The 16,322-nt window shown below is 44.9% G+C and overlaps 1 protein-coding gene across 10 annotated transcripts in view; it reads left to right on the forward strand.

Moving 5' to 3' along the window:
• The window catches only part of PATJ (PATJ, crumbs cell polarity complex component), a 231,990-nt gene that overhangs the window by 199,276 nt on the left and 16,392 nt on the right, over positions 1–16,322 (forward strand). For 7 of the 10 annotated variants that reach the window (XM_025208662.1, XM_014521711.2, XM_025208665.1 and 4 more), the window contains 5 exons: positions 4,914–5,061; positions 6,844–6,930; positions 13,049–13,166; positions 14,693–14,733; positions 15,167–15,289. In XM_025208662.1, coding sequence (XP_025064447.1) covers positions 4,914–5,061; positions 6,844–6,930; positions 13,049–13,166; positions 14,693–14,733; positions 15,167–15,289 — 517 coding nt within the window. The remainder of the gene's footprint in view (positions 1–4,913; positions 5,062–6,843; positions 6,931–13,048; positions 13,167–14,692; positions 14,734–15,166; positions 15,290–16,322) is intronic. The other 3 variants (XM_025208660.1, XM_006027458.3, XM_025208661.1) reach the window with 2 other exon arrangements.

Consider the following 16,322-nt stretch of genomic DNA (forward strand, 5'->3'; position numbering starts at 1 on the left):
GCCACAAATGTTGGGATCTGAACTTCTCCAGAGTTATGTTGGAGGATTCAGATCTCTGGGTTTCATACACATTCCTCTCTAAAATGAACAATGTCATGGTGTAACAAAAGTTGTGGTTTCCTTTGGAAAAATGGTGTTTTGCAGCATAACATAATAATAGGAATCTTGATTTATGAATCTTATGGTCCTGTCACGGACCACAAAACTAGGAGCCCTAAAAGCTCAAGTAATTTTCACAGGCTCCATAGGGTTGCAGGCAAGTCTTAACCTAGCTGACTTGATTTTCCCATCTTTCATAGACTTTCATAGACATTAGGACTGGAAGGGACCTTAGGAAATCGAGTCCAGCCCCCTGCCCCAAGGGCAGGAAGTCAGTAGGGGTCATAGGATCCCAGCAAGGTAAACATCCAATTGTCTCTTGAAGGCATTCAAAGTAGGTGCTTGAACTGCCTCCGGCGGCAGTCTATTCCAAACCTTGTGGGCTTGGACAGTAAAGAAGTTCTTCCTTATGTCCAGCCTGAAATGGTCATGGAGGAGTTTGTGACCATTTGATTTTGTCATCCCTTGGGGCACTCTGCTGAACAGACATTACCCCAGATCCTGGTGAGCACTCCTGATAAACTTATAGCTGGCCAGCAGATCACCCCTTTTTCCAGGCTGAAGAGTCCCATGGCTCTCAGCCTCTCATCATAAGGTCTGTTTTCCTGACCCTTGATCAGGCGTGTGTCTCTGCACTCTCTCAAGCGTCTCCACATCCTATTTGAATTGTGGAGCCCAAAACTGGATGCAGTTGTTTTGGTTGTACTTTAAAATAGTATAGCCACCTGGTACCTGGAGGTCCATTGGAGGTTGAATTAGGTAGGCACAAATCTTCAACAGCAGATATTTAAGTGTGTAACTCCCATCAGTGTTACTGAAACTTAGAAGCTTAGGCATAAAATAGGCACCTAGGCTGCTTGCAGACTGTGACGGGGGGCCAATTTAGGGCTGGGCCCACCTGTCTCTGTAGAGCAGTCTGCCCAGTCTCATCTACCATGACTTACTGTTCCAAAAACTGGTGTAAAATGCAAGAGGCTGCCCATTTTACTACCTCAGTGCCAGGGAGCACTGTACATGACTCCAACCTTCCCTTATCATGTCCCATGCATTACAGATGGCATTCAAAACAAGTTCATAGATTAATAGATGCTAGGGTCAGAAGGGACCTCAACAGATCATCGAGTCCAACCCCCTGCCTAGGCAGGAAAGAGGGCTGGGGTCAGACAGCCCCAGCCAGATGCCTATCCAGCCTTCTCTTAAAGACCCCCAAGGTAGGGGAGAGCACCACCTCCCTTGGAAGCCCGTTCCAAATTTTGGCCACCCTTACTGTGAAGAAGTTTTTCCTGATACCTAGCCTAAATCTTCTCTGTCAGTTTGTGACAATTGTTCCTTGTTAACCCAAGAGGCGTCCTGGTGAACACAGCATCTCTGATCCCTTGCTGCATCCCCCTAATGAATTTGTAGGCAACCACAAGATAATCTCTCAGCCTTCTCTTGTGGAGGCTGAAGAGGTCCCGGTCCCTCAGTCTCTTCTCATAGGGTTTGTCCTGTAAGCCCCTAACCATACAAGTGGCCCTCCTCTGGACCCTCTCAAGTCTATCAACATCCTTCTTGAAGTACAGCACCTAGAACTGGACGCAGTACTCCAACTGCGGTGTGACCAATGCTGCATAGAGGGGAATTATCACCTCCTTGGTGGTATTTGTCATGCATCTGCTGATGCATGATAAAGTGTGGTTAGCTTTGCTGATAATTTCGTCACACTGACAACTCTTGTTCATCTTGGAGTCCACTATGACTCCAAGATCCCTTTCCACTTACGTGCTGCTGAGAGGGTCACTTCCCAGCCAGTAGGTGTTCTGGATATTTTTGCACCCTAGGCACAGCACTCTGCACTTGTCCTTGTTGTACTGCATCATATTATGTACTGCCCACTTTTCTACCCTGTCCAGGTCTGTCTGCAATCGTTCCCTACCCTCTGGAGAGTGACCTTCACCCCACAATTTAGTATCATCCACAAACTTGGACAGAGTACACTTCACACCCATGTCCAAGTCAGTGATGAAGATATTGAAGAGTACAGGTCCAAGGACCAAACCCTGCGGGACCCCACTACCCACATCCTTCCGGGTTGATACCGACCCATCTACTACCACTCTCTGGGTGTGACTGCTAAGCCAATTTGCCACCCACCAGACTGTGAAATATCTGTCACAGCCTCTTAATTTATTATGAGAATGGGATGAGATACCATATCGAAGGCCTTGCTAAAATCCAAGTAAACGACATCCACCACTGCTCCTGCATCTAAGCACTTTGTGATCCTGTCATAAAACGAAACCAGATTGGCCAGGCATGATCTATCTGCTATGAATCCATGCTGGTTTCCCCGCTGCATTATTTTTCCTGCTGGACTCGCACAAATATGATCCTTCATAATCTTTTCAAAGACCTTTCCAAGGATGGAGGTGAGACTGACTGGCCTATAATTATTTGGATCCTCCTTCCTCCCATTCTTGAAAATAGGGAACACATTGGCCCTTTTCCAGTCCTCTGGGACCTGACCCAAGTGCCAAAAAATTCTTAACCTTTGACCCAAATTCAGCCTCACCACATCTGAGGACTTAACAGAGTCTAGGCCTCTGGTCCAACTGTGGCCTTGGGCATCTGTAGACTTACTTTGGCCTAACTGGCCCCTTCATGGGACTTCCCACATATGCCCTCTCACTGGGGCCTCCCTCACTGGGCCCTCTGGGGTCCATAGATGTGCCTAGCCCCTGTGCCTGTTGCTAGGTCTGGGTAACCCACCAGGACGTGGGGGCTGGGGTTTTAAGGCACCCCTCCGTGCCTTTCACTGGGGAGGCAACTGGCCTGACATTTCTGGGGAGCTCCCCTGCCACAGGTAGCCCCACCAGACCATCCTTCCCCAGCAGGGTGCAGTTTTCAGTCATACCCAGGACCAATGCAGGCTTGTTTGCCTTGGTCTTATCCCTACTGGGCTATATGTCATTTCTGGGCTGCTCTCTCTACTGGACCTTCTGTTCCAGCCTCCTACAGCTGGCTGCCTCTCACTGGCTCAGTTCTCCAAACCCCACATTGGGTGCCTCCCTTCCAGAGGCTGAATTTTAGCCTCCTTCATTTCACTCTGCTCTCTCACTGAGCCTTTCTTCCCCTTGACAGTGATGTCCCCCACACTGAGGGGACCTTCAGCCCCCTTAAGCTCTGGCCCCACCTCCGGGCCAGTCAGGGTGCAAGATAGCTCATCATGGCCTCGGCCTGCCCCTCACATTGGGCTTAATTGCCCTTCGGCCTTCCAGCCCTGGCCCCCTTGCATTGACCAGTTGGGTTTTGTTGGTCTCAACCCTGCAGCAGCTGACCTCCTTAGACAACAGGGGTTCCCTTCTGGGCCCCACCATACAGCCATCTCACACTAGGTTTGCTCTAGTCACAGAGACCTTAATACCACCGCTCTCCTCTCGACTGGACTCATCCCTGCCTGTTCTAAATCAGGGGCTTGCCTAGCCCATATGTAGGCCCGCAAGTTGTGAGCCCCTATTTTGGCCTGGACCTTGCTCTCTCTAGGCCCAAGCCTTCTTTGTGGGACTTGGGGGCTCACTGGGCCCCCAGGAACCTCCTGCCATCCCCATAGTTCCACCTTGACTGCCAAGGTGTTGTGAGCAGCAGCTCAGCCAGGTGTTGTTGTTCTGGCTTCAGCAGCAGACTGGAGGCTGCTAAGCCCTCTCCTCCAATCCCAGGACCCTCCTGGGGTCATCTGACTGCCTCATTAGGGCTAGCCCACACCTGCAGGCTGCCTGTTCTCAAACCTTGAAGTCGCAGGCACCCAAAGTGCTTTCCCACACAGGCATTAAAAACACCCAAACAAACGGTGCTTTACTTTAAACTCTGTATGCCCCCGCACCAAGCCCAGCACATGCCCAGAAGAGGTATTGCATTAGTTGGACCTGGCTCATCCAACATATGTATAGATCAGGCATGGGCGACTGGTTCCACTTTAGTCAGGGGGGGGGGCGGGCCCCCCCCCCCCCCCCCCCCCCCCGGCGACGAATCAGTGATTGGGGGAAGTGTGTGTGTGTGTCCGCCCCCGTGACCAATCTTGCCAACTGGGGGGGGTTCCCCCCACGGCCAATTCCGCTGACCAGGAAGCAGCTGTGGCACTCCTGGAAGTGGCTGCAGGGCTTCATCCAGGCGTTCCCACTCCCCAGCCAGTACTCGCAGGGGGGACACCAGTGCTTCTGCCTGCCCCCCCTGCCCATTGCCTAAGCAGGGAGTGCAGCTTGTCAGGGGTGCACCAGCGCTCAGGGGCTGCACGTGCACCTTCCTGCACCCCCTATGCATCGCCACTGGATCAGGTGCTTTAGTGGGGCTTTTTTGCCTCTTAAATCTAATTGCATCTAATTGCTGATTGATAAAAGTGCCAAAAAGCCTCACAGAAGCACCTGGTCTATACAGGCACTGCAGAGCCAGGTCAAAGTAACGTGTTACTTCTTCCGGTAAAACGTGTTTTGGGGGGGTGGGGTTTAAACGTCTGCAAGCAGCCCTATATGCCTTTGAGGATCTGGGCCAAAGTGCTTATGGAGCTTTATAAATGGGACTTGTCAGAATGCAGTGCAGTCAGAAATGTTACTTTTGTTGTATAAGTAAAAAGTAGCTTTTTACTAATGTGTTTTCAGAATATTTCCTGGTTAAAATGAGTAGCTCGTGAGTAGCTTCAAAAGGTCAAGTGGGTCCAAAATTAGTTTGTTCCTTCTGCTCCCAAGTTTTTTTTTAAATGTCTTTTAAATGCAAGTAATCTGAATTGCACTCACAGAGAATATTGGATTGTATAATTAGCCATATGCTTCTTGCATTGTCAGAAATGGAAGTGGAGTGTTTATCTCTGACATTGTTAAAGGAGGCGCTGCAGACCTTGATGGGAGATTAATTCAAGGAGATCAGATCTTATCTGTTAATGGAGAGGATATGAGAAATGCCTCGCAAGAGATTGTTGCCACTATACTCAAGGTGAGTACATAATACATTCTTAGATATTAAATTGCAGTTACTGACATTGTGCAAGGTAATTATCTTGGAGAGCTATTTGTGCACAGACAGGACAACCTGAAACCGATTATGAAGACAGAAATGTGATCTAAAATTACATTGGGAGGTTCATTTAGATTTAGCTCTACATGTGTATTTATGTAGTGTACAGTGGCAAAAATGAAGATACATATATTGTTTAGGCATTTATTTCAGAACCCAACCATTTATTTCAAGAGTTAGAAAAATGTTATGAAAGTTGAAAGGCATATAACTGAAACTGAGTCAGATTGAAGCTATCCCTAGCAGCCACCGAACTGAAGCATAAACCTGGCTTTCCTTGTTAGTTAGTGCTTTTGTACTGAATGATTTGGAACTGGATCCTGACTAGAAATATATCTAGGTCAAGGGCAGGCCTACTTAAGGAGAGCCTGCTACTCCAGAACTATGTGGAAACACTTTCTTAATGGGTTTGCAGGAAAAGGGTGTAGGTGGGGAAAGAATGCAGGTTACTAGTAGGTCCATAAGATCCATTGGGCCCTATAGTCTGTTTTGAGAATGACCATTACCTACAGCCTCCTACCACTGTTGTCTACCTCAAACTGTGTTGAAAAGAGAGGGCTATGTTCACTGATATGCTCATGAAGAATCCTATTTAATTTTTTTTCCCCTTTTTTGAGGGGGTTATTTATTCAGGGTAGGGATTTGGCCCAAAGTTTACCCATGTAGATGTCAGACTTTAATAGCACAAGACGTTCTTATTAAATGGTGTCTATATGTTTTACGTTCAGATCTGCTCTGTTGAGCAGTTTCTTTCCTGCTGCCTTGTTTTTCACAGGTCTGGTTTGCTGCTGCTGCCTGTTACAAACTGTGCTGGCCTATTGTATTGATTCCAATCCCGAAGTGGCAGTATAGACACACCTGCTCAATATAGTGGGCTTTGAATTGGGCCCCAAGAACTTGTGGTTCAAATCAAAACAAATGAAATAGAAAATTTAAAGTTTTATGTGTTGTGCCTTGATGGTTTCTTCAAAAAGTTATCAAATAGTAGACCTGTGCGAAGCGGCTAGTATTCGCTTTGGATTTGGATTCGGCTAATTCGGGGGACAGTGATTAGATTCGGTGATTCGAATCGCTGTCCCCCGGGGCTTTTCTCGGCTTTTTTTCTTTTCTTAAAGGGCTGGAGCTGGTCTGGGCTGGGCACGCAGGGGGTGGGGGGCTCGTGCAGAGCCCCCCATGCAGCATGGGGCAGTGGGGAGCAGCAGGGATCACCCCCCTGCCCGGCAGCACCCAGTGAGCACCAGGGCTTGTTTTTAAAGGCCGGGAGCTGGGGCAGGTGGGGGCAATCATGAGGTCGCTGGGGGAGCAGGCAGGGATGGGGTGGTGAGACTGGCAGGAGTCCCCCCATGGTCCCCTCCCCCAGTCTCCCCTCCCCTGCCCCTAGTACTTACCAGCTTGGAGTCAGGGAGCTGCAGCAGCCACCGGGGACTGCCCGAATCATCAAAGCTCTCTGAATCTTTTCTGAAGATTCGGAGAGCTTTGAATCGATTTGGACCTTTAAATTGGTCCCCAGATTTGATTTGGATTCAGAGATCGGTCACCGAATTGGGCCAGATCTCCTCTGAATCGAATCACAACCTGAAGCTTCACAGAACCCTACCAAATAGATGTGGAATAGATGTTGGAAATCAGGTGTGAATATGTATGGGAGAGCAGACATACGATGTCCCAATTTAAATACTGTATATTGTATTTTATTCCAAGTGTGCCCAAGGGCTGGTGCACCTAGAGATTGGAAGACTGAGAGCTGGTTCTTGGATATCATCGCGAAAAACCGCACAAAGCAATCAGGTTAGTGAGGTTTTTTTCCACAGACAATGAAGCTGCTGCAGAGCTGTAAAGGTTGTGGGTAAGGATCCCTCCATCTGAGCAAACTTACTGGATCAGGGACGTGGACTGGAGTATTTTATCACATTGATATGCTTTTTTAGGAGAGTGAAACAACATGCATTGATCTGTCAGATGCTTAGAACAGGTGCTGTATACTTAATATTGGCTAAGTAGAGAAATGGCTCTTTTCTCAGTGTGTCTCTGGCTGAAACCTGTCAAAAACCTTTAGTCACTTCCCATCCGATAACCATGTTCAAAAAACCCATGCAAACCCCAGAACGCATTAATGTATTTTCCTGTAGCTATTTTTATAAACCAAATTGATTTAATGGTACTAAAGCATACCTTTGTCTACCTTATAATAGCACAGCTAAGTGAAAAATATTGCACTCAAAGAAAAAAGAGAGCATTTTACTGCTTCACTTATTCCCCCCAAAAGATGAAAAAGGTCAATATTTCAACCAGCGCTATCTTTTATGCCAGTTCTAAGATAGCCCTTAAGCTGTCGGTGCCATCAAAACTGACGTTTTGTGCCGAGCCTTAGAAAGTGGTTTTGTAGGATATTGTCCTCCATGAATTGAGATTTAGGTTGCTTCAGTCCCAGTGTCAAAATCCAATGTAAACAAAAGACGATGGCAGAAAAAAGCAGGGCGGCGCACATGGTAGCAGCGTGCACTGCACAAAACTGGAGCCTGGCTGGCCGGAGCCACGCTCTGGCTGCCAGCCAGGCTGTCCATGCACCTGGATCACTGCCCTGGAGCCCCAGGAGGCCCCCAGGACCTCAAATAAGGCTGCTGGGACTAGCCCAGATGCTGGCTTCAGCCTCCCTCACCCCACCCAAGACAACTTGCCTTGTCTCTCATTCCCTGGAGACCAGTAGCAGTGGCCAAAGTATGTACTGCTTCTATTTGTTCCCTGGGAAAGGCACATGCGCACTCATGTAGATGTGCCCTAAGCATCTATTAGTCAGATTGGGGTGGCAAGAGGGCAAGTGCTGGATATTGGGATTGTTGGAGTGGAGGTGGAGAGAAGAGAGGAGTGTACGAAATAACAAAGACAATTCCATAATCAGTTGGGGCCAACCTTTTTCGCAGGCATGCCACAAGCTAGCCCCACCTCCTCTGAGTACCATTCCAATCCCATTCCTTTGCTTGATCTGCTGCTCTGCTTTCTGCTCCCTGCCAATCCTGCCTGCCCCCTTCCCAATTTGCCATATGCCACATACATAGGTTACCCATGCCACTTGTGGCATGCATGCCACAGGTTGGCCATCCTGCTGTAAGTGCAGATTCAGAGAGAATGTGGAAGTAGTAAACCTGCATGGTGTTGCCTGTAAATTTGAAAGGCCAAGTCTCCACTTTAAACAGGGTGTAGTATTGATATGACAGTGGGTTCCGTTTTTCACTTTCTTCCCTCCTGATCAAAATAGGGATCTGGGATGGAGAAAGCTGCTGCACTTTATCATTCTCTGGTTGCAGTGTGGATGCACCTTTGAGAGAGGAAACGAAGCAACAATACTAATTAAATGTAAGGGTGAATAGTAGAGACCTAGGCAGGGGCAACAGGAACTATTAGAAACATGCTGAAGTACGTCAACTTATTTTTGATTCTCATTGTTTTTTGCTGAAACATGCTTATTTTTGTTAGATCACTGTCTTAACTTTTGCATCTGTGTCCAGAATTAGAAATCGTATGTGATTAAGAAAAAAAAAAAGAATAAATAATTAAAAGAAGGTTCTTGTCATTTCGTTTTTCTTGGAATGTCTTAGGCCGCATGTACTGGACATAGTAGCTCCATTAAAATGAGCATTTGGTTCAGAGAAAGGTAATAACGTTGGTAGATTAAAATGTGGCAGACATTGAGAAAAGCAAGTTCAAAACAAGAGTAAACGTATTTCTTTTTTGGAGAAGAAAAATCAGCGTTAATGGCAAGGGCAGCAGAGAGATGGAATTACCCTATATGTCATGCATGAATGCTGGAGGAGAGAGCCAAAAACAGTATTAGTGTGGGATGTTTTTTTAACTTTAGATTGTAAAGGACAGCAGCAATCCAATCTGTTGTTTGTGTAGATGAAATGTCAGTAGGAAGGAAGGAGCCATACCCACTTGGGAACATCTGCTCTAAGCCCCCCACTTTAAAAATAATCATTAAATATCATTGGAGAAACATCTGCACTGTGTGCAGAAGACCAGCAAAAGTGCAATAAAAGAAAAGGATACAACTGAGACGGCGCGTGCCCAATGAGCAGTGCTATTCTGCCAATTATGTGTCAGGTTGTTGTGCCAACAGCTCGTGTAAGCAGAGACAGTGCAGGTAGAAAGAGATGTAGAAAAAGTGTATATCAATTGCTGAAAAAAACATTTGAAAGGATGAAAAAACATCACAGGATCTATCAAGATTTTGTATGTCAAATTGGCTCAAAGGCTTTAATCCCTTTTTGTTTGCTAAGAATATTTTCAAGAACTCAAGGTAAAATTCTTCCAAATAATCCCATTTTCAAAAGTGGCTCGTCAAGCTTGAGAATATATCCTTTAGTGGATAGGTGTGTACCTAGAAAAAAGTCAGATAGTTATAAAAATCTCATCAAAAAACAGTGCATCAGCTTTGATTATCTGCACCAAAATCTGTAGGATTTTGGAAACTGCTGGACAAGACTGTTCAGAGGTTTGCCCCTCATATGTTTTTTGACCTATTGCATTCCTTTCTAAGTTTTGTAGTATAAGACAGTGACCGTTCGTGTTAATTTTAAGCTATGTTCAAATACCCACATTTTCATCAGTGTTTTTATTGACACCGTGAGACTGGGGACAAGGAGGAAACATTTGACTGAGTTCTGAAAATTGCCAGAGTAGATTCTTGAAATTCAAGACCAAAACTTTAACAGTAGAATTTAAATGTACACATTTCGGTATCTACAATTTGAAAAGCCTCAATCAATTGCAAATACTTAGAAAACATTTGAAAGCAGGGTTGTTTTTTCCACATGCTTTCCTATATAAATGTGTTTGACTTCAGTGGATCTATGTCATTTTATATCTCTGTAACTTTAAGATATACTGTAGATGAATTTTTAAAATTTTTCCATGCCAAACAATTTATACCCCAGTTTTCTAAACATTTAACTTTGCTGACTGTGCAAACAGATCTTAAATTACCACAAGTCATCTGTTTTCAAAGAGAGAATTTCAGATGCCATAACTTTATAAAATTATCCGGTGATGAATGTGTTTTGTAGATAAATAGAGATTTTGTGACAATCCATTTATAGAAATCCCTCATTTCCCCTACATGGCACTCTTCTCTGCATACAAACATTTGCCTTCCTGTAGTTCATATCTTGGCTCAGCCTGAACTATTCCATAGAAACATGTCTGGTCCACATGCTTTTACTTCTCAGCTTCATTCAGGCTGGTCTGCTGAGTTCTCCAGAGCTCCTGGTAATGAGTTCCCCATATACCCTAAGACGCACTAAACGCAATTCCCCTGGAAATTTTTCAGTATTGTGTGGACTGAAAAATCTATTTGACTAGATAATTTTTTCAGTGCAGTACATAGTAGATTTGGATAGAAATGAATAGTATACTAAATAATTTCTCACTTGCTTTAGCTCCAGTTGTCCAAATAACAAGAGGCCCTTTGTTTCACTTGCTTTTCTATCCCATCATATGTTTACTCTAGAGTTTTAGACTATAATATAGTATAACCCATGGACTGGACTCAAGTTAAAAATGTCCCTTCACAGTTTTTCTGCTTCTTTTCATAATCTCCAAAGTCAGTTTTCCAGTATTGAATAGATCATGCCCTGATGTCTCACTTTTAATCCCATTGCCCTCTGCTCTCACTGTCTGATCATTTAATATAAAGCGTATGTTTAGGAATATGTCTCAGACATCCAGGATGTACCATCAGCTAGAGAGGAACTCCTAGCAGGTAGTGATAGTAGAAGACAAGATCTGAGACCTGACAAAGTATAGAAAATACATTTAAAAGCTCTTTCCATCTTTTGTCCTTGGAGTGGCTTTATCTTAGTCCTAGCTAACAAATCCCTCATGAGGTTGTCAGTTATGAAAGGGCATTTTGAGTGGGTCTGCAAAATACCAGAATACTCCCTGCCTCCTCTGAAGTGTGACAGATTCCTGTCCCACACCACTTCAGGACAGGGCCCACCAGACAATTTTGGAGGAGACGATCAAGATTATAGAATCAGAAAATTAGGGTTGGAAAGGAACTTGGGAGGTCATCTAGTCCAATTCCCTGCTCAAAGCAGAACCATCCCCAGCTGTATCATCCCAGCCACAAAAACCATAGATCTTCTGAGATCCCTCTGGATTCTGGTGTTTGCTGAGGTCACAGGGTCATCTATCCGCAAGCCCTGTGCCTCTGCAGTAACTGTCGCTGCCTCCAGGTCCCAGACAGTATGATCCTGTTGCTCCCCCAACTTGGAACTCCTTTCAGTGGATAATTCACAGGCATGAAAAGGGCTCTATAGCCAGCTAATAACATATCCTGGCTGTATTAAATCACCCGTAGCAACCTCGCAAGCTGTGGATGAACAGTATAACCTCCTTGTCATCATCGACAATCCCTCATAGTCAAGGATAATTGTCTTCCATGATTGCTTTACCTCCCAAGATGATTGACAAGGCCAATCTAGGATCAACAGACTGTGTTGCAACTTGGGCACTTGTTTCCATGTGGGGTGGGTGGCTCTGGATTTTTTATTCAGTCCGCAGGATGCTGTTCCTTCTGTTCCCACATCTGTCTCCTGTTGTTGTTGTGAGGTTTCAAAGTACTGAGATCCTTGGAGCAGGCTCTTCCTCCATTTGGGGCAGTCTTGAGTGATAGTCTCCTCTGAGTTGATATTACATTTTTTTCAAGGTGGCCTTTAGGACATCCTAGACATGCTTTCTCCACCCTCCTCTTGAGCATACACCTTGATAAAGCTGAGAGAATAAAACTTGCTTTGGGAGTCTGGTGTCAGACATCTGGATGATGTGTCTGGCCCAGCAAAGTTGATAGATGATCATTACCTCAATGCTTAGGGTGTTTGCTTGCAAGAGGATGCTAATGTTGGTACAGCTGTCTTCCCATTGGATTTGAAGGATCTTCTGCAGGCAACATTGATGGTACTTCTCCAGTGACTTGAGGAGGGTCTTGTACATTGCCCATGTCTCAGCTCTGTACAGTAAAGTGGGGATCACAGCTGCTTGATAAACCATGAGCTTGGTTTTGGATCTGATGTCAAGATCTTCAGACCTCCATTTCCTCAGGCATCCGAAGGCTGCACTTACACTTTTGAAATGATGTGATGTTGCATTTCTTGGTCAATGCCAGCCTTCTGTGAGAGATGGTTTCTGAAGTACAGGAAATATTCAGTGTTCTCCAGAGTCTCACCATAAACCTGAATTAGTGGAGCTGGGATTGCTCATTAAGAGCTTGTTGATGAAGGACCTTAGTCTTCTGAAAGTTAAGTGTCAGTCCCATTTTCTTGCATGCCTTGATGAAGACATTGATGGTTGCCTGAGGTCTGCCTGTAAGTCAGCACACACTACAGCATCATCAACGTACTGGAGCTCAATGATTGAGATCGGGGTGGTCTTGGTTTTTGTTCAGAGTCAGCTGAGATTAAACAGCTTACCATCTGTTCAGTGGTTTACCTCCAGTCTGAGCTAAACTGGTTGACTAAGTTGAGGGCTTTCATGTCATACCACCATCACATGTGCAAGTCCAGAGACAAGTAGGACCAGGCCAGGGAGATAGTTCATCATGCATCCATGTGACCTGGAGCAGATCTGTATATGGATGGTCCCTACCATATGTGTACCTAAGGCTCAGAGTACATTTCTTTATTCCTAAAGCATCACTGCATTTGTGTCCATGCTTAATAACCTTATGGCTTCTGCTTTGATAGTGAATGTGGACTGGATACCAGAGGTTCTAGGATTTTCCAGTTTGAAAGGCAGGAAACTTCTCTTTCATTTGCTTTTTTTTGACACAGTTGGGCAGTTAGTTCTAAAAGAAAAAAGCCCTGCAATATAATATCTGGTTTGCCCACAGATTCTGATCTTTTAATTTCAGGTGAACCAGCAGAGCGTGTATAGCCACTTCCATCCTGCACTGGCTCCAGTCATCTCCACCTTGCAGAATTTTGTGAGCACCAAGAGGTCGTCATCAGATTCTTCCCAGAGAAATTCAGGTATAGTCTAAAGTAGGTCTATCCAACTGGCAGTCCTGGGGCTGCATGTGGCCCGCAAGGTGTTAATTTGCCACACTGGGGTTCCCACCTAGCTGCCACTCCTTCTGTTGTTCTGGCTTCCCTGACTGGAAACCAGGCTCCCTGTCTGTCTTTCAGCTTCCACTTCCTGCCCCTGCCCCAGGGGATGGGGGGCACCACAGCCACAGGTGGCCCAGCTCAGCCCAGCCCATGGTATTGGGGGAGCCCACAACCAGGGAGCTGAAAGTGAGGCCTGGGTGCCACCTGCATGTGAGGTGTAGTGGGTGTGGAGGGGGACGTACACATATGCTGTGTGGCGGGGAAGGGGGACATCTGTAGATCATGTGGTGCAGGGGGCCTGTGGCTTGCACTGGTGCAGCTCACATAACATGCAGCCCCCAGCTACTTTGAAGTTAGACATCTCTGCTGTCAAAATAATGTGTTATTCTGCAAAGACCAACTCTAAACTCCAATATGTTGCCTTTAAAAAAAAAAATCCTATGATAGTTGAATCTGTTTTCCTAATTCATCTCCCATGAGATTTATCCTGATATTCCAAACCCATGAGCAGCTTCCAACAGATGTCATTATTTTTAAAAGTCTGCCAAAGAAGTGCTTCTTCCGTCTCAATATGTAGAATTCCTGTTCCCTTCCTAGATCTGCATTAGGCAAGAAGCTCTTCTGGGTTAGAAACTGCTTTTCCATAAATTAAACTATCCCCACTTTAACATTTTTCTACCTATGATGTCCTGTACATATACAAAAGGGTATGTGTTAATCAAAATATTTCAGTCTTGAAATAATTAAATCATGAAAGGGACTGAGACTATCCTTCAGTAATGTACTTGAAATTATTTTAATTAAAGTTAATTTTTGCTAGCTACAGGCCCAAACCAAACCTTTACAACCAAACACTTAGACTTTTAATTTCCATTCCAAATGCTTTCCTCTAAACCATCTCCATTCTTTCATATAATTGTAATGCTTTTAAATATTGCAGCATAATAATTACAGTTCACAAAGTATCTATGCCAGCTAGCCTGGTTAACTAGATGTCTATTATTTACTAATACAGCACAAATTGGTAAAAAGGAAATCTATAAACCTTCACCAGACACAAATTAGATGTATACAGGGCCTTTTGTGATGGGGACACTGATTTATGAATAATACACTGATTTGTAATTGAGTGAAACGTACAATAGGTCTGGTTCGTAGTCCAACAAAATGCTGCTATTCAATAGATTACGGTGAGCAACTGCTGTGCTACAATGGCCATCACAATGGCATCCATCAAACATAGTGATTGCATCCTCATTTATCACTTGGTACAACAGAAATCCTATCCTTGTCACGTGACCAGTGTTTTCCTGTTTTGGTGTGGGAGGACTCTGTTTCTGCTTAATGATAACTGGCTAGGCAGCAAGAGGCCATTGTCACCTGACAGTGTTATCTCTTAATTATATTATCTCTTAATTACAGCAGCTAATTGTTTGTTTCTTTATTAGTAGGAGCAGATATGGGTCCAAGGACTGTAGAGATAACAAGGGTCAGTGAGTTATTTTCTGTGATTTCTAAAGGGTGGTGTGTCTAATGTTCATTTTGCAGAGTTTGACATGCACAACTGCATTATTATTTAATTAGTGTCTGTACTTTCTGTTTTTATTCATGCCTATATATTGGGACTCTCATATCTGTCAGAAATTACTGGCTTCATACTTCAGACCATTCCTTCTCCAGGTTTAGGGTCCAATCTTGCAAACACTCGGTGTTCTTCATTGTGAGTGTGACATGACTATTGTTATACCTGAAAGTATGTATTTACAAAACCAGGCTCTCAGCTTGTTGCCTGTTATATTCCTGTGATTAGACCTGTGATTTTTGGGGGGAAAGCCGTATGCATTAATTACTGATAGATTCTGCATGAATACAGCTATTGATTGTTACAGTGTGAATAGTCATGATCTCTGTCTTTCTTTTAGGGACTAAATGATGCCCTTGGTATCAGTATAGCAGGAGGGAAGGGAAGCCCATTAGGAGATACACCAATCTTTATTGCCATGATTCAAGCTAGTGGAGTAGCAGCACGTACACAAAAGCTCAAAGTAAGTAGATGGAAGAAAAATGTGTCCTCTCAGCACTTGCTGTTTTATTTAGGAAAGGAGCTGGAAAACCCTTCCCAAACATAGGCCCCTTCTGAAGGGGATGTTGTCTTCTGAACCTCTTCTCTTTTGTTAGTCAGAGATCTTCCTTCCCTTTTATTTCTTTCTCTACCTAAAGAGGTCGTGGAATCTCTCCCTCGCTGTAATATTTGAAGTGCAGATTAGACCTGCGGTTCTCAAATGTCTTAAACTCAACATGCTTCCTCAGAAAATGTCAGCTTTTAGTTCTTAGTCTTTTTTTCATTGAGGGAGAATAGTAGAATGTTGTTTTTGTTGTAAAGAGAGCAAGACCACAACAGGTCAGAATGATTTTGATATGACGGGTTCCTATTTGAAAACTCTGGGCTTATATTGTGAATCACGTGTATGTGTTTGCACAGCTGTCGGTGCCAATATTGAGAACCACTCCACATCACCCTGAAAAGGATCTTATAGCACCCTGGTTGAGAATCACCCTGGTTAAGCAAACATTTGTCCATCATGGTTTAGATAAGAGATGATTCTGCATTGAATAGCCAGTTGGACAGGAAGATCTCTTGGGGTAGGGACAGACATTCACAAAGCCTGAGCCTAAATTGATTCAATCTTTGCAGGTTAGTCTAACCTGCCTAGGTTGAATCAGTTTGTAACTGTACAGACTTTCCCTCGGGGCTGAGGAAATGCAGGCACATGCCTGCAGTGGCTCAGGCTAGAAGCCGGGAGGTGTTAGAGCAGCCCTTCCTTCCCTTCCACAGGCTGAGCTGTGGGGGGCAGGGCATGGCCAGGCCCTGGCAGGATGCTCTGATTAGAGAGAGGTGTAAACCACCACCCTGCCTGCACCATCCCAGGCTTTTCCCCACTCGCTGCTCAAGGGACGGGAGTGTTGCCAGACCCCAGCCCCGGGCTAGCACTCTGAGGCAAATGTGGGGGCGGTGCAGTGCATGGATCTCTTGATGATACCGAACTTTTCAATCTCCCTCTTTTTGCTTCTTCATAC

Source organism: Alligator sinensis, unplaced genomic scaffold, assembly GCF_000455745.1.
Source record: "Alligator sinensis unplaced genomic scaffold, ASM45574v1 scaffold588_1, whole genome shotgun sequence".
Lineage (NCBI taxonomy): Eukaryota > Metazoa > Chordata > Crocodylia > Alligatoridae > Alligator > Alligator sinensis.